Source organism: Papio anubis, chromosome 12 (assembly GCF_008728515.1).
Source record: "Papio anubis isolate 15944 chromosome 12, Panubis1.0, whole genome shotgun sequence".
Lineage (NCBI taxonomy): Eukaryota > Metazoa > Chordata > Mammalia > Primates > Cercopithecidae > Papio > Papio anubis.
Window position 1 is genome coordinate 106580947 of NC_044987.1, and position 18372 is coordinate 106599318.

At 35.5% G+C, this 18372-nt stretch overlaps 2 protein-coding genes across 2 annotated transcripts; both read left to right on the top strand.

Moving 5' to 3' along the window:
- Window positions 1–1256: 1256 nt before the first annotated feature.
- On the top strand, window positions 1257–6542 carry LOC101009146 (olfactory receptor 4A47). Its single transcript, XM_021925778.2, has one exon. It carries the CDS (start codon window positions 2211–2213, stop codon window positions 3138–3140), a length of 930 nt encoding a protein of 309 aa, XP_021781470.1. The 5' UTR covers window positions 1257–2210; the 3' UTR covers window positions 3141–6542.
- Window positions 6543–9419: 2877 nt separating this feature from the next.
- Window positions 9420–11755, top strand: LOC101014474 (olfactory receptor 4A15-like). The gene has a single exon (XM_021926928.2). The coding sequence runs from the start codon at window positions 9880–9882 to the stop codon at window positions 10795–10797; it is 918 nt and encodes a 305-aa protein (XP_021782620.1). The 5' UTR covers window positions 9420–9879; the 3' UTR covers window positions 10798–11755.
- The last annotated feature ends 6617 nt before the right edge of the window (window positions 11756–18372 follow it).

Here is an 18372-nt window from a genome sequence, read left to right on the forward strand (position 1 = left end):
CATGCAGAGGAGTTTCAACAAAGTGTTTAAGTCACACATGAATGAGCTATTCACATTGTGAGGTTTGGAGTATAGAAAGGAAGTCAGACTGGGGAGAGGATCTAAACTGTGCCTGGATAAAGCTTCCAGCACATGCCATTCCAGCAAGATGGCCACACCTATATTGAGTCATGATTTTCATGCAGTGCAGATGGTCACATAGCAGCCATGGACCATCCCCATCAGTGGAATAATCTCAGCGGCACCGAAAGATGTTCAGCAAAGACTTCCAGATACTTTATCCATATTGATACAAGCACTGTACAACACATGCTCCCATATTTTTTAACTCATTAGGTACTCAAAAAAACTCAGTAAATTTATATGATAATTTCATTTACAATTATGACACAGAGTAGTGATTAGCATTTGATATCTTACAGCAAGTGTTAGAAAAACATTATTTACTGGTTTAGATATTTCTCATAAAATGGTTGTCTATCATCTATCTAATCATCATCATCATCTATCATTATCTAAATTATTTTCTAAAACCAGTGTTATAGACACTTTGAGAAACATGAAGTGTTTTCTACATGCATATTAAACATATGGTTTATGTAAAAACCCAGTAAATAAGGCTTTTGGTTTTCACAGCATATAAAATAAGGCTGTTGATCAGACACATTTATAAGTCAACTAGCTTAATGGAGACTTCCTCAGGGGAAAGTTCAGTATCATTGAGAAGAAAGTGTAGAAAGTTTTTGGTCAGTATTTATACAATACTTGTCATGAATAGATTAAAATAGAGTTATTATCTATCTTATCACCACAGAAGGCATAATTCTGTTTGGAAAAGTGGGTGACTGATGGTGAAAAGGTGATTCCTTGGTTCGGACTAGTATTTCTCCTCTGATAATTACTCCTGGCCTAGACCCTAAACCTGAATGAGTTTGTGAACATTCCGTGATGGCTGGGAGACTACTTTATTTGAAAGGCATAACACAATGTAGGTGTCATATAAACATTTTTCAATTGAATAAAAGATTAAACTTACAATACACATTTCCACAATATTGACCGTTATTTTAGAAGTAAATGGCTTCTAATCTCTGAAATAAGTGTCTACAAAAAATAGATGAAATTAAGGATACGGAAAAGCACATTGTATATTTGATGAATATCAAAACTGTCTGGAGCAGGATAAAAGTAGAAAATTGTAAGGGATGGATTTGGGGAGGTGGCCTGGATCCAGGTCATCTAGGGTCTTTTTTTTTTTTTTTTTTGAGACGGAGTCTTGCTCTGTCGCCCAGGCTGGAGTGCAGTGGCTCGATCTGGGCTCCATGGGGTTTTTGGGTAGAAGAATGGTATAATATTAACAAGATTTTCAAAAGATCATTTGGGCTACTTCACGAAGGAACATTAGGGCCAAAATATGAGTGGAGAGACTTTGCAGGAGGCTATTAGAGTAGGCCAGGGGGTAACAAGATGGTAGTGAGAAGGATCCAATTGGGATATTTTGAAGGTAGAGTTAACAGGGTTTGAAAAAAATATATTGATAAATAATATGAAAGAAATAGAAAAATGAAGTAGATTGTCCGATTTTTAGTTTAAACAATAATGTAGGTAGTAACATTTAATGTAATGAAAATAGGAAATGGGTTAATCTGGAAAATTAAAAATGGATATCATTTGAACATGTCAGTTGGTTGTCACCTACAAAAGATCCATTCATAGTTCTTCTCACTTTGAAAATGTAAGTTACCTAAAGTGGTTTCTCGAGTATTATACATCTGTGAATTTATACAGGATGCATCTTTATGTGGAATTCCCTTCCCATCCTCTCTTGTAGTTAATTATCACCTTTCCTTTATAGCTCAGCTAAGACACGGCTTCCTCTGAAAAGTCTTTCCTGATCCTAGTTTGATTTAGTGTTTTAGCACTGTGAACCCTAAGAATAATGTCAATATATTTATTATGACACCTATTTAATTGGTATTTAACTTATTCCCTTTGGTATTTTATTTACCAAATCACTGAGAGTACAAAACTGTGTCTTTTTCAACTTGGCAATTCCAAAGTCTACAACAGATTTGACATAGATACTGCATACCTATTTTTAATTGAATGAGTAAATAAAATATTAAAATCATAACGCATTTAAAGTTTTACCCCCTTGTTTTATAGGTAAACTGCTTCTATGATCTGAAGTCAGCAGCTGTAAACCATAGATGGAGCCAAGGAACAATGTGACTTACTTTGTCCTCTTGGGCTTCACACAGAATCCAAAGGAGCAGAAAGTACTTTTTGTTCTGTTCTTGTTCTTCTACATTTTGACCATGGTGGGCAACCTGCTCATTGTAGTGACTGTCACTGTCAGTGAGACCCTAGGCTCACCAATGTACTTCTTTCTTACTGGCTTGTCATTTATAGATATCATTTATTCTTCATCCATTTCCCCCAGACTGATATCAGACTTGTTCTTTGGGAATAATTCCATATCTTTCCAATCTTGCATGGCCCAGCTCTTTACAGAGCACCTTTTTGGTGGGTCAGAGGTCTTTCTCCTGTTGGTGATGGCCTATGACCGCTACGTGGCCATCTGTAAGCCCTTGCATTATTTGGTTATCATGAGACAATGGGTGTGTGTTGTGCTGCTGGTAGTGTCCTGGGTTGGAGGATTTCTGCACTCAGTATTTCAACTAAGCATTATTTATGGGCTCCCATTCTGTGGCCCTAATGTCATTGATCATTTTTTCTGTGATATGTACCCTTTATTGAAACTGGTCTGTACTGACACCCATGTTATTGGCCTTTTAGTGGTGGCCAATGGAGGACTGGCTTGCACTATTGTGTTTCTGCTCTTACTCATCTCTTATGGTGTCATCTTGCACTCTCTCAAGAACGTTAGTCAGAAAGGGAGGCGAAAGGCCCTCTCAACCTGCAGTTCCCACATCACTGTGGTTGTCTTCTTCTTTGTTCCCTGTATTTTTATATATGCTAGACCTGCTAGGACCTTCCCCATTGACAAATCAGTCAGTGTGTTCTATACAATCATAACTCCAATGCTGAACCCCTTAATCTACACTCTGAGAAATTCTGAGATGACAAGTGCTATGAAGAAGCTCTGGAGAAGAGACCCTATATCAAGTAGTACATAAGTGAGTTACCCACCATGAACAGAGTCATTTGACTTTACAGCCTGTTTCCTTGGGACCCAGGGGTGTTCTTAAATCTGATGCCATCTTCCTTTTCTTCAAAGCATTTACAATTATGATTAAAGAAAGAACTATATGATCGTGTTATTAATAACAGTTTATCTCCCTGCTAGCATGTAAGATCTATAATGTCTTGTTTTCCATTTTATCTGTAAAGACGTAATGCATAAAGCAAGGAGTCAATAATATGTAGTGAATTAGTTAAGAAATTTTAGAGTTACATTGATTTTTTAATCAAGTTATGCATGTATCTTTTTGCCTTTCTTTCTGAGACTTAATTTCATTTCTAGTTAGATTCTTGTCATTTAAGTTCATTCTTATTATACTATTTAAAATAGTTAATGGTATAGTTCATACTAATGCAGTCCTTTTCATCCAATTTAACTTGTACTATATGCATATTTTTACTGTAATACTTCTGCCTTTTAAAATAAAAATTGAATACAAAATAAATAATCATAAATAGTAAAAATGGACACCATACAAAATAATATAAAATGAGAAAGAAATCTCTTGTCCATCTCTGAGTGCAATCTCCTAGTTCTCTTCGTCAGAGGAAGTCACTATTATCTGTTTCTTGTTTCAGGTAATAATCTTTGAAAATGTAAATATATTTAAATGTATGTATGTGTGTTTTTCTCTATGTATAGAAGTTTGCTACTACGCATAGAAGGGAGCTGGGACCTAGGATATGGGCCGCATAACTCTTCCCAGTCCCCTATCCTGTTGTGGCCAGTTAGTATCCAGGACGCAAGGCAAAGTCCTCTTGACTCTTCACGATTCACTCTCCTCTCCTCAAGCAGAAGGAAGGAGTCACTTTTGTTGCTGCAAGCTGCACTGCCTGGGGTCCGGGGATGGGTGGCACAAGCACTCCCTTGGCAGCCCTGGCTGCTGTCTCCCTAGGTCGTGTGCCACCCTATTGCACTGGCTCTAAGTCTAAACCAGCACTAGGACTTGCGCAGGAATTGCAGGCCTTGTGTCCTAAGCTGCCTTTGAGGTTTACCTAAGACCCCAGAGCACTGTAGCCCACAGTGGTGAGGCTTGCTAAGAAGTTCCAGTTTTGACTTCTGGGATGAGGGATTCCCTTCTGACTAGGGCTGGTCCAAATGCATTTTCCATGGGTGGGTGCCAGTTGAGCTCAGCCTGGCTTTGCTCTCTGCTGTGACAAGGTAGCACTGAGTTCAATGCTAAATCTCCAGTGTCTACTCTGTTTTTTCCTCAAGTGCACAGATTATCTCTTTGCACCATGCAGCCACTGCTGTGGAATCAAGGAGGGGTTGGTATAGCGATTTAAGACTGTCTTTCCTGTCCTCTTAAGTGTGTTTCATTCAGTGATGTCAAGTTAAAACCAGGTACTGGGGTTGCTCCCCCGGTTTTTTGTTCTTATGCTTGTGCTTTTGTGTGTATGCTATTAGTTGTTGAAATTCAGTGTTCCTGCAGGAGGGACTGGGATTACAGGTGTGAGCCATTATGCCCATCCCAAGAAACATTTTCTATTATGGGGAGAGAGAGACAACAAATAAGTAAGCATATACATAAAAAGATAAAAGATAACAGAGTGGAAAGGTGTAAAAAGTGAAACAAATGATGTTATAGAGAGCTACTCAAAAGGTAGGGGGCTATGAGTGTTCAAAGGAGACCGAAGAGCAAGTATCAATAGTGTTTGCATAACCACTTCCAGGGCTAACAAGCAAGAAACTGAAAGGACGTGAATAAGTAAACTCACTGGTGAGCAGTTTCTGTTTGTGGAAAGGGGAATTCTATCTGACCTGGAGGAGCATCAATAACATCTGCCCTCGATTAAAAAATACACATTTTATTAAAAATAAAATAAAGATGATACATACACACACTCACACGCAAACATACTTTAGCAACCTTAACCTACTATAATTAATTCAGCTCTAATTAAAATACAGATGATACAAAATTAAACATATGCATTTAAGCCATCATCTTTTTTCAAAACACCTTGTGTGTGCCTCCTGGCAGTTGGTGAACTTTCTGATGTATTCAACAGCGATGATCTCCACTTTGTCTCTGCATGTTCTCCTTTTATTTTAGTTTCTACCATTTTTTCCCCAAATAAAAGGTCTTGCACTCACTTAGAAATACTGAGATAAATTGGTATAAAGTAAGGTATCTGATTAACCAAATTTACACTAAAGCTAATTGGCCTTTTCATGGACTAGAAGACTATGCACAACCACTCTATACTCAAACATGCATTTCTCTCTCCAATGTTGTATGACCCAGCACCCAGCTCTTTACAGGGCATTTTTTTTCTTGGTGGGTCACAGGTTTTCCCTCTGTTGGTGATGGCCTAGACCACTATAGGGCCATCTGCAAGTCCTTGCAGTATTTGGTTGTCATGAAGCAATGGCTGTGTGTTGTGCTGCTGGTGGTGTCCTGGGCTGGAGGATTTTTGCACACAGTAATTCAACTTGGCCTTATTTATGGGCTCCCATCTTATGACCCCAATGTCATTGGTCATTTTGTCTGTGACATGGACCCCTTAATGAAGCTTGTCTGTGACTATACACTCAACAGATTTGCCTATTTTGCAGGTCATGATTTAAATACTAGGTTTTATATATTTCATTTATGCCTAGACTGGACTGTTTCCTTTTTGATCTCATTATTCTTTTGTAATTTTTTTCCTAGAGGACATGGTTCTATAAATCTTGTTATACATAGGCATCTCTGGAGATACAGAGCCTACCCTCAGAATTACGATAAAGGTCCCAATGAATTTAATTAGAGAAGAATCACCTTTGGAGATGCACCAGTCAAATGACTCAACAATATGTGCTGTTTTTCAAGTGTGGATAAAGCATCCACAGACTTCTGCCCTTACTTTGAAGAGTATTTATTTATAGCAGTATTCACATGACTGATTTTTAAGGAATTAAAATGATAGACTCAAACATGATAAAATACAGATTAAAATTATTCTCCATCCTTCAGATTACCCAACATTCAACTGTGAGGCAGGAATACAGGTTTGTATAACTGATTGATGATCAATACGTTGTAAAGGCTATTTCATTATTTTACTTTTATTGGTATAAAATACAAATATTTATGTTAAAAAGTCACAATTCTCTCCCACAAATTCGAGTTTTTTCTTAACTTCAAAATGCTTATTTAACCTATTCATCTTTTGATGAACACTTGGGTTGATTCCGTATGTTGGCTATTGTGAATAGTGCTCCACAAATTATGGGAATGTAGAGATCTCTTTGACATACCGATTTCATTTCTTTTGGATATATAACTACCAGTGGGATTGCTAGATATATGCTAGTCCTATTTTTAATTTTCTGAGGGACCTCCATACTGTTTTCCATAGTGGCTGTACTAATTTACATTCCTACCAACAGATTATGATCATTCCCTTTTCTTTACATCCTCATCAGCATTTATTTTCTGTTATTTCCATAATAGCAATTTTAACTGGGGTGAGATAATGTAATAAAAAGGCTAAAATTCTGCCATTTGCAGGAACGTGGATGGAACTGGAGGATACTATATTAAATAAAATGAGGCAGGCACAGAAAGACAAATACTGCATATGTTCACTCATGTGGGAGATTAAAAAAATTGACCTCATGATGGTAGTGAATAGAATGGTAGTTACTGGAGGATGGGAAGGGTAGTGAGGAGAGGAGATGAAGAGTTGATGAATATATACAGGAATACAGTTAGGTAGGAAGAATAAGATCATGATAGGGCAACTATAGTTTATAATTGGCTGTATATTTCAAAACAACTAGAAGATAAAATTTAGAATTTTCTCAACATAATGAAATGATAAATGTTTGAGGTGATGGATATCCCAGTTACCCAGATATGATCATTACACATCGTGTGCTTTTGTCAAAATATTATGTATACCCCATAAATATATACAATTATAATGTATCCATAAAAATAAAAAATTAAAAAGTATTTATGTAAATGTGTGTTATTAGAACAAATTTTGCCAACAATGAAGATTTTGGGTTTCAGTTCACAATCAAGATTGAGGCTATTCATTTTGAAAATCTCAATAATTTAAAAGGTACCTTTTTTTTAACCTTGAAAGACTGAGATGAATCAGACTTTCTACAAGCGTGGAAAACATTGGTCACATGGAAGCATTTCAAGGTCCAGTAATGGTTCATGTGTTATTTTGCTCTCTGTGTTCACAGAGATGGTGTCAGTGGACACAGCTGTTATTTTTTTTTAGGACAAGACAGAGGTACCATCATCAGAACTCAGAATGAACGACTGTTTTCTTATGTAGGTACCCAGGAAGTGTATTTATACGTGAGATTCCGAACTAGGCTTTACATTATGCAGTAATACTGATTATGTGGGAATTCTGTCTTTTAATAGTTCTCTAAGTGATTCTGATAATAAGCCACAGTAGAGGTTCTTCACGATTGCTAAACTGTATGTGAATTGACTCAATTCTGTAATACTTTTTTGGATATTTTAACATTAAAAAATGCAGAATAAATTTACTTTCTCTAAATCAGTGTTCGCAGAATCTAATTTCAAGTGTAACCATTTGGGAGATATTTTAATGGGCAGGTATTAGTAAATCTCTTTATAGAATCAAGCAATGTGTTCTCTAAGCATTGATTAATATGCTAAAAATTAGATGATGTAGCTTCTGTAGAAGTTGAATGAGTGACTTTCAAGAACCCAAGTAAGACTTAAGTAAGCAAGGTGTTACTTCAATTCATAAGAATGATAGATCAAGTAAGAAGAGTATTGAAATTGACCACTAGATTTAGTAAAGTGGAACTGTTATTTAGAAAGAAAAACAGAGAATCAAGATGGGGTGGTTGCTTGAAAGAGATATGCAGTCCAAGGATATAAATATATTTTTAAATGTGGGGATAGATCATACAAATATGCTGGAAGAAGGATGCAATATAGGGAGGAAAATTGTTGACACTGGAAATGGAGGAGAGAATTGCAGGAGCACTGTTTTTAAGAGTGGTAAAGAGCATGCAGTCTAGTGCATGAGTAGAGAGGTTGGCCATAGTTAGCAACACAGACAATCTGTGTGTTTGAAGATCAGATGGGACATTATTTATGAGGTCAGATTGAAGTAAATGCCAACAGAGACTTAGAGAGTGACTACTTGTCATTACTAGGATTATTTTAAGAGATAACTGGGCTAGTGAATATTGTCACTACTTATGATACAGTTTGTGTGTGTGTGTGTGTGTATGTGTGTGTGTGAAGCCTTCTTTTCCTTTACCTCTCTCTTCTTCCCTCCCTCCCTTCCTTCTCCCCTATTTCTTTCCCTCCCTCTTTCCTTCCATCTTCCTTCCTTCTTTCCTTCCTTCCTTCCTTCCTTCCTTCCTTCCTTCCTTCCTTCCTTCCTTCCTTCCTTCCTTCCTTCCTTCCTTCCTCCCTCTCCTCTCCTCTCCTCTTTGTTAGTTTTATTCTTTCACATACACAACTTCTCACCTCTCCCCACATCAGCAATGCAAATGTAAACCCTGCTTACAACAAAAAACATATATCCTTCCTTATTTTCCCATGCTCATATAATCATACACAAACACTTACAAATGGATACATGTATTTTTATTTTGTTTGCTGAATCATATTATACTGAAATGGCTGCAATTAATTTTTTAAATATCTGTCTTCCATATTTTTTTTTTTGTTTAGTGCCATTATAAGTAATGTCACAAAAACATGCCATGCATCTGTCCTTATATACTAGGGCTTTAATTTCTATGCGATAGCTTTTAAAGGGAGCAATTGTGTTGAAAGGCGTTTTTGCTTTCATTAGTGATTGCTAACTTTTGCTCCAAAAATATTATAAAATTCATATTTTTGCTGTCAGTGTAAGAAACTACCCTTTTTTGTTTTTGCTAGCTATAGCTACTATCACTCTTAAAACGTTTTTGCCAGTTTGATGAATATAAGGTGATATTTGTTTTTTATTTTGCATTTTTCTATTTATAGGTGAACTTCAGCACCCTATTATATTTAGCCATTTGAATGTACTGTTTTGTTTTTAATTGCTGGTTTCTATCATTTGCCCACTTTGCTATAGGTTTGTCTTTTATTTATTAATTGCTTAGAGCACTCTCTCTATTTTAAATATTAACTCTATGTCCTCAAAATTATAAATATTTTAAAATGATATCTTTTCCTGAATTCTTAAACAATTTTGAAATTGTCAAATATGTTTATTTTGGATTTCAATTATTAGTTAAGAAGATTCTGCCATCCCAAAAATGTAGAAAGTCATCTCCTTTATTAACTGGAACGTAAATGTAAAGTAAATCTAGCTTTTATATTAAATCTTTAATTCATTTGTATTTATTTTTGTTTATGGTATTAGCTATATGCATAATTTTATGATCTTCCAGATGTAAAACTAGTTTTGGCCAACTCATTTATTTAATAAACTGTCCTTTCCCCATATACATCCCAAATTACTTATTTCTCTCTCCATTAATTTGTAAGATTCCTGAGGTTGGGGACCATGCTTTAATCAGCCTTGTATTCTTATAATGTCTTGCAATTCTGGAACATAATAACTCATAGCACCTATTTGTTGAATGGATAAACAAATTATCGTAAAATTTCATGAAGTTACTAGTAATAATTATATTTTCAGGTAATTTTGTCCTGAACACCAGAATAAAGACATAGAGAAAGACATATGGAACAAAGGAACAATGTGACTGAGTTTGTCCTTGTGGGGCTCACTCAGAGCCCTCAGGGACAGAAAATATTATTTGTTGTGTTCTTGCTCATCTACATTGTGACAATGGTAGGCAACATACTCATTGCTGTGACTGTGGTGGTCAGCCCAAGTTTGGATACCCCTATGTACTTCTTCCTTGGCTATTTATCATTTATGGATGCTGTTTATTCTACTACAGTTACCCCAAATATGATTATAGACTTACTCTATGAGAAGAAAACCATTTCATTCCAAGCTTGCATGACCCAGCTTTTTATAGGACACTTATTTGGGGGTGCTGAGATTTTACTCCTGGTTGTCATGGCCTATGACCGCTACGTGGCCATCTGCAAACCCCTGCATTATTTGACCATCATGAACCAAAGAGTGTGCATTCTACTGCTGCTGTTGGCCTGGGTTGGAGGTTTCTTGCATGCTGTAGTTCATCCTCTTTTTGTGTATAACCTTCCCTTCTGTGGCCCCAATGTCATTGACCATTTCATCTGTGACATGTACCCTTTATTAAAACTTGCCTGCACTGACACCTACATTATTGGTCTTACTGTGGTTGCCAATGATGGGGCAATCTGTGTGGTCATCTTTATGCTCTTACTCATTTCCTATGGGGTCATTCTACATTCCCTGAAGAGTCTTAGTCAGGAAGGGAGGCACAAAGCCTTATCCACCTGTGGCTCCCACATCACTGTAGTGATCTTCTTCTTTGTCCCTTGTATTTTCATGTATGTGAGACCTCCTTCGACCTTGCCCATTGATAAATCCTTGACTGTGTTTTACACTGTTATCACCCCTGTGTTGAACCCTCTAATCTATACCTTAAGAAATGCAGAGATGAAAAATGCTATGAAGAAGCTCTGGACCAGAAAAAGAAAATGAGGTGGCAGACAAATATATCATCTGTTTTGAATGAAGAATTGCTGCCTCCAGAAAAGCCATGTGTGATTATTTAATTGCAGTAAAATTTTCCTCGGGTTTAATAACTCGTATGAAGTGAAAATCATTTATTACATGAATACTTGCAATGATCAAAATATATTTAGAAGACTTTCATAATTTATTGGAAAAATATGTTTCCTTTTTGTCTGTAGAATGGCTCTCGAGATGATAAATTTATGTTAATACTGTAAATTTATTTAAGTTTATGAAAGGGTTTTCTTTAAAGTTAATTCTTTTCCAGAATTAATAGTACTCATTATAGATTTCAGAAGAATGAATTAAGAAATAAGACATAAAAATTTCATTTACTTCTCCCCACACAAATACAGACCACATTAATATTTGAAGTATATATTTTATTTTTGTATTTGTAACATACTTTTTATATATAATTTTGTTCTTATTGCTTAGTATATTAAGGTTGAAGAGGAATAATGTTTCCTTTATTAGTAATCATAAGGAGACTGAGTATACTAAAACAATCTGAATGAAAAGGGGAGACATGCAGAAAAATAACTAAATCTTACTTATTTCTCTAATTGAGAAATCATATTATGTCCTCAGGCGAAGCAGCTTGATTTGGTGCTATATTTATATGGAAATGATCCATTGATCTTCCCACATGTTTGGAATATCTGATAATACCTCTGCTATTTTTCAATACCCCTATCTCATGGCCTTCTAAAAACAGCCAGGCTCTGCTTTTCATATATAAAATTAGCATAATCTATAATCTATGAACTTCAAATATGCAATGCAGAGCCTGATAGCAAATATTTTGGAATACATCATTGTCAAGAAAGACAGGTGTGGTGGTGCATGTCTGTGGTTCCAGCTGCTCAGGAGGCTGAGGTTGGGGGATCTCTTGAGCCCGGGAGGTCAAGACTGCAGAGAACCATGATCATGCTACTGCACTGTAACACGGGTGACAGAGCAAGACTGAGAAAAAAAAAAAAAAGAAAAAGAAAAAAGAAAGATGCTGGCAATATATGATGTTTCCATTCTTACTTTATTGATAGAATGCAGATTATTAGGTAATAAAAGGACTAAAACATATTGTTTCATTGGAAAGAAACTTCATTCATAAAATCTGTGTGAAAATTTCTTTTGAATTAGGCTTGAAATAAAATTTTATCTGCCCCTGACTACAGGTAGAAAACATGTAGTCAAAGAAACTCATTGTTCCTGCTTCTTCTCTGTAGTCTGGATTCATGAGGGACTAAGGCTAGGGAAAAACATAAGTCAATTTCACTGGTAAATCACACATATACGTTCACTTTGTATTATTATTTTTATCCTTATTATTAATACATGGAGATTTCTTATATCATCCAAGTTCTTCCAAAACATAGCACCATTCTTCAAATAGTATCAAGCATTTGGTAGTACCAGAGTTTATATAACTAGGTCCTGTATTTTTGGACATGTAGTTAATTTTCCAATTTCTATGGTTCTATTGAGTGATGAAATAAGAAAACTTGGTTAATTATCTGTTTATGTTTATTGGTCTGAAAGTTCCCTGAAGTCAGGAAAAGTTACTTCTCTTTGTGCTCCCTGTTCCTTGTACAATGTCTGACACATAGAACCCACTCCATAAACTTTGTTAATTACTTGTATCCTTGAATTCTTAATCTATTGGAGTCAGAATTTTTACTAATACATTCTGATAAACTTTTTCTGTATCAAAGATGCATATATGTTCATACCATTCCTTGATATTTGCTATAAATATGTACCTTACTATGTTATTGATGCTACAGTTATGGGTGTTTTTATATACAAATGTTTTATCTTAACTTTTTTACTTCTTAATTTTTTTTTGTCATATCACACTTCAGTAAATTTCATTTCCCTCTAGTGACTTTATACATTTTAACACCTTATTTTATTTACTTATTTTTCTTTTCAGCTTTTGTTTTAGAATCAGGAGGCACACGCGCAGGTTTGTTACAAAGGTATATTGCATGATGTTGAGGTTTGGAGTATGATCACATCCCCACCCAGATAGCAAGCGTGGTACCCAGTAGGTAGTTTTTGAGCCCTTACCCATCTCCCCCTCTCCTGCCTGTAGTTGTCCCCATTAAAAAAATAACTTTACAAAAACATTTGTTTTCGAGCCAATGGAAAATTTATTTTTCTTTATCATAATAAAATATTGAAGTCTAGTTTTCCTAAACAGGTAAAATAATCTGCCAATCTAATCCATTAATTATTTTCAATAGTAATTTGGAATTTATCCTTTTAGTATGTCAAACTCTTTACATCTAGAAGGTTCAATCTTGGGACATTTCTTTTTCTTTCTTTCTTTTTTTTTTTTTTTTTTTTTACCAACACACTATCCTAGTGGTCAAGGATTTTAAATATTTATTTATACTTAATAGAGATAGTCTCCCCTAATTACTAATCTTTTTCAGCTTTCTTGCCATTTCTAAATATTTATTTTTCCTAATAGACCTTAGGGCTGTTTTGTAAAGCTTTTCATAAAATTATATTTAGGGTTTCATGACCCTACTTGTTTATTTGAGGAAAATGGTATATTATAACATCTTGTTTTCCTACCCAGAATAAGACACCTATTGTGAAGTCTTGATTGATAAATCTCAATCAGAAAGTGGGCAAAGGACATGCACAGACACTTTTCAAAACAAGACATACATGCTGTCAACAAGCATATGAAAAAAGGTCAATATTAGTGATTATTAGAGAAATGCAAATCAAAACCACAGTGAGATACCATCTCACACCAGTCAATGGTTATTATTAAAAAGTAAAAAGAATTACAGGTGCTGGAGAGGTTGCAGAGAAAAAGGAATGCTTATACAATGTTGATTGGGGTGTAAATTAGTTCACCCATTGTGGAAAACCATGTGGTGATTCCTCAAAGACCTAAAAATAGAGCTACTATTTGACCCAGCAACCCCATTACTGGTTATATACCCAAAATAATATAAATCATTCTAACATAAAGACACATGCATGCACATGCCCATTGCAGCACTATTAATTGCAAAGACATGGAATCAACATAACGGCCCATCATTGGTAGATTGGATAAAGAAAATGTGGTACATATGCAGCATGGAATACTATTCAGCCATAAAAAAGAATAAGACCATGTCCTTTGCAGAAACATGGGTGGAGCCGGAGGCCATTATCCTTAGCAAACTGACACAGGAACGGAAAACCAAACACCACATGTTCTCACTTCTAAGTGGGAGCTAAATTATGAGAACACATGAACACATAGAGAGGAACAACAGACACGATGGAGGGTGGGAGGTGTGAGAGGATCACAGAAATACTGATGGTTACTAGGCTTAATTCCTGGGTTGAGGAAATAATCCATACAACAAACCTCCATGACACCCCCATAACAAACCTTCACATGTACCACTGAACTTAAAAGTTAAAAAAAAGTTGTAAACGTCTTCATAGTCTATATACACCTTACTTTTTGATTTGTTCATTTAAAAAGGGAATCCTCTTATTTACATTTGATTAATATTTTCAATGAGCTGATAAGAGAGGACTCGGCGTCTTTTCCTGGCATTTCCTGGCACAATCTTTAAAGCCACAGGCATGGGTCTGTATTTAGACACACATAGGCTTGTACCTGACCATATACGGGTTTGAATGTCATAGTATAGGAGTCTGTCTTTGACTGTGTACTTGGATCTGTATCCCGCAGCACGTATGACCATATATAGGTGTGTATCCAGTGATACTTGGGTCTGTATCTGAACACAACGTCTATACATGAACACACAGGTCTGTAGGTGAAAACACAAAAATCAGTATTTGCTTACTTTTATGATTGTATTTTTATAAGTTTTGCATATGATATCACCCTGTCCTGTGTCTATCTACACATGGGGCTATATCTTGCCATATACTGAGCTGTACTGGACCACACGTGTGTTTATATCTGCCCATATATTTAGGGTTTTGGGGATATATTTCGGGCCATTAACAGGTCTTTATGTAAGACACATGGGTTGTAGGATTATAGATATATGCTTGTTAGGACGCAGGGTAAAGACTAACTTTTGTAACTGTCAAAAAGTTTTAAAACACAGTTGTAAAATTATATACTTCCACAAGGGATATATAAGAGTTCCAGTTATTCCGCATCCTCAGTAACAATTGGATTAGTTTTAATTTGCATTTCCTGGATGACTAAAGATGTTGAGCATATAATTCTTGGCTGGTCTGTTGAACATTAAAAAAATCATGTGACTTGACTTGTAAAACTTCTTTATACATTCTAGATACAAGTTCTTACTCAGACATATGTATTGCAAGCACACCCACAGTGTATGGCTCACTTTTTCATATCATTAACGGTTTTTATGAGTGAAAGTTTTTATTTTGATGAAGTTCTACTTATCAATTTTTTTAGCCAAGGTCTTTCAGATGGAATATCAACAAAGAAAGTTCAGACTTAATCTGCACTAAAGACCAACTGGATATAATAAGTATTAATAAGTATTTACAGAACATTTCATCCAGTGGCTGCCGGATACATTTTCTTTTCCTCAGCACACAAATCATTCTCAAGGATATACCATATGTTAGGTTACAAAACAAGTCCAAAAACATTACAAAAATTTGAAATAATATCAAGTATCTTCTCTGACCACAATGAAATAAAACCAGAAATTAATAATGAGAAATTTTGGAAACTATACTAGTACATGGAAATTAAACAAAATGCTCCTGAATGATCAGTAGGGTCCATAAAGAAATTAAGAAGAAAATTGATAAATTTCTTTTAAAAAAAATGGAAACAAATATACCAAAATCTATCAAATATTGAGAAAGCATTACTGAGATGGAAGTTTATAACTATAAGTGCTTACACCAAAAAAACCCTTCAAATAAGTGAACAAAGCATCGTAAAGGAGTAGAAAAGCAAGAGGAAATAAAGCCAAAAATTAGAGGAAAAGAAATGATAAGGATCAGAGCAGAAATAAATAAATAAAAATACAAAATATCAATGAAACGAGAGGTTGGTTTTTTGAAAAGTTAAACAAAATTGATCTTTAGCCAGACTAACTAAGGAAAAAGATCCAAATGAATAAAATCAGAAATGAAAAAGGAGACATTAAAATTGATACTGCAAAAATTCAAAGGATCACTAGTGGCTACTACGAACAATTATATGCAATAAATTGGAAAATCTATAAGAAGTGGACAAATTCCTAGATGCAAATAACCTACCAAGATTGAATGAGGAAGAAATCCAAAACCTGAGCCAACTGAAGTTATAAAAAGTCTCCAAGTAAAGAAAAGCCCAGGAGCGGATAGCGTCACATCTGAATTCTACCAAACATTTAAAGAATTAATACCAATCCTACTCAAACTGTTCCGAAGAATAGAGGAGTAAGGAATATTTTCAAACTCATTCTGGGCCACTATTACCCTGATATCGAAATCAGACAAGGATATGTCAACAACAACAACAACAAAAAAAAATGAAACCACAGGCCACTCTCTCTGATGAATATTGAAGCAAAAACCCTCAACAAAATACTAGCAAACTGAATTCAACAATACATGTAAAAGATCATTCATCATGACCAAGTGGGATTTATCTCTGGGATTTCAACATATGTAAATCAGTCAGTGTGATACATCATATCAACAGAGTAAAGGGTGGTAAAAACCATATGATCATTTCAACTGACGCTGAAAAAGTATTTGATAAAATTCAACATCCCTTCCTATAAAGCCCTGAAAAAGCTAGGGGTAGAAGGAACTTTACCTCAACATAATAAAAGCTATATATGGGAGATCCAGAGCTAGTCTCATAGTGAACGGTGAAACATGGAAAACCTTTCCTCTAAGATCTGGAACACGAGGATGCCCACTGTCCCCATTGTTATTCAGTGTAGTTGAAGTCCTAGCTAGAGCAATTAGACAAAAGAAAGATATAAAGGGCATACAAATTGGAAACGAAGAAGTCAAATTATCTTTGTTTGCTGATGATATGGTCTTATATTTGGAATAACCACAACAAAACTATTAGAAATAATAAATTCCATAAAGTTTCAGGACACCAGATCAACATACAAAAGTCAGTAGAATTTCTATATGCCAACAGTGAACAATGTGAAAAAGAACAAATAATCCCATTTAAAAAAGTAACACATTATGTTAAAGACCTAGGAATTAATTCATCCAAAGAAGTGGAAGATCTCTATAATGAAAACTATAAACACTGATTAAGGAAACTGAAGAGGACACACACAAAAAGGGAAAATATTTGATGTTCATGGATTGGAAGAAACAATTTTGTTAAAATGTCTGTACTACCCAAGGCAATCTACAGATTAAATATAATCCCTATCAAAATACCAATGACATTCTTCACAAAAATAGAAAAAAATTATCCTAAAATTTATATGGATTCACTAAAGATGCAGACTATCCAAAATTATCCTGAGCAAAAGAACCAAATTGGAGGAATCACATCACCTGACTTCATATTATGCTACAGAGCTATAGAAACAAAACAGGATGGCACTGGCGTAAAAACAGACACATAGACCAAAGGAACAGAATTGAGAACCCAGAAACAAATCCACCTATAGTGAACTAATTTCCAACAAAGGTGCCAAGAACATATGCTGGGAAAAGACAGTTTCTTCAACAAATAATGCTGGGAAAACTGGATGTCCACATGTAGGAGAATGAAACTAGATCTCTAGTTTTCTGCAAATACAAAAATCTAATTAAAATGGATTAAGGATCTCAAACTATGACACTACTACAAGATAACATTGGGGAAACTCTTGGACATTGGTCTGTGCAAAGATTTCTTGAGCAATATTTCCCTAGCACAGAAAGGCGTAAGTAAAAATGGACAAATGGGATCACATCAAGTTAAGAAGCTTCCAGACAGCAAAGGATACAACCAACAAAATGAAGAGACAACTCATAAAATGGGTGAAGATATTTGCAAACTGTGCATCTGACACAGAATTAATAATGACAATGTAGAAGGAGCTCAAACAATTCTATAGGAAAACATCTGGCTGGGCATGGTGGCTCATGCCTGTAATCTCAGCACGTTGGGAGGCTGAGGCAGGAGGATCACCTGAGGTCGGGAGTTCAAGACCAGCCTGGCCAACATGGTGAAACCCCATCTCTACTAAAAATACAAAAATTAGCCAGGCATGGTGGTGCATGTCTATAATCCCAGCTACTCGGGAGGCTGAGGCAGGAGAATCGCTTGAACCCAGGAGGCGGAGGTTGTGGTGGACTGAAATGGTGCCATTGCACTCTAGCCTGGGCAACAGGAGCGAAACTCCATCTCAAAAAAAAAAAAAAAAAAAAGAAAGAAAACATATAATAATCCAGTGAAAAAATGAGCAAAATATTAAGGAATCCTAATACACTGTTGATGGGAATGTACATTAGTACAACTACTATGGAGAACAGTTTGAAGGTTTTTCAGAAAACTAAAAATTGAGCAACTATATGATCCAGCAATCCCTTTGCTCAATGTATACC

Coding starts and splice junctions, on each gene's coding strand:
- LOC101009146 (XM_021925778.2), top strand. CDS start 2,211: ATGGAGCCAAGGAACAATGTGACTTACTTTGTCCTCTTGGGCTTCACA.
- LOC101014474 (XM_021926928.2), top strand. CDS start 9,880: ATGGAACAAAGGAACAATGTGACTGAGTTTGTCCTTGTGGGGCTCACT.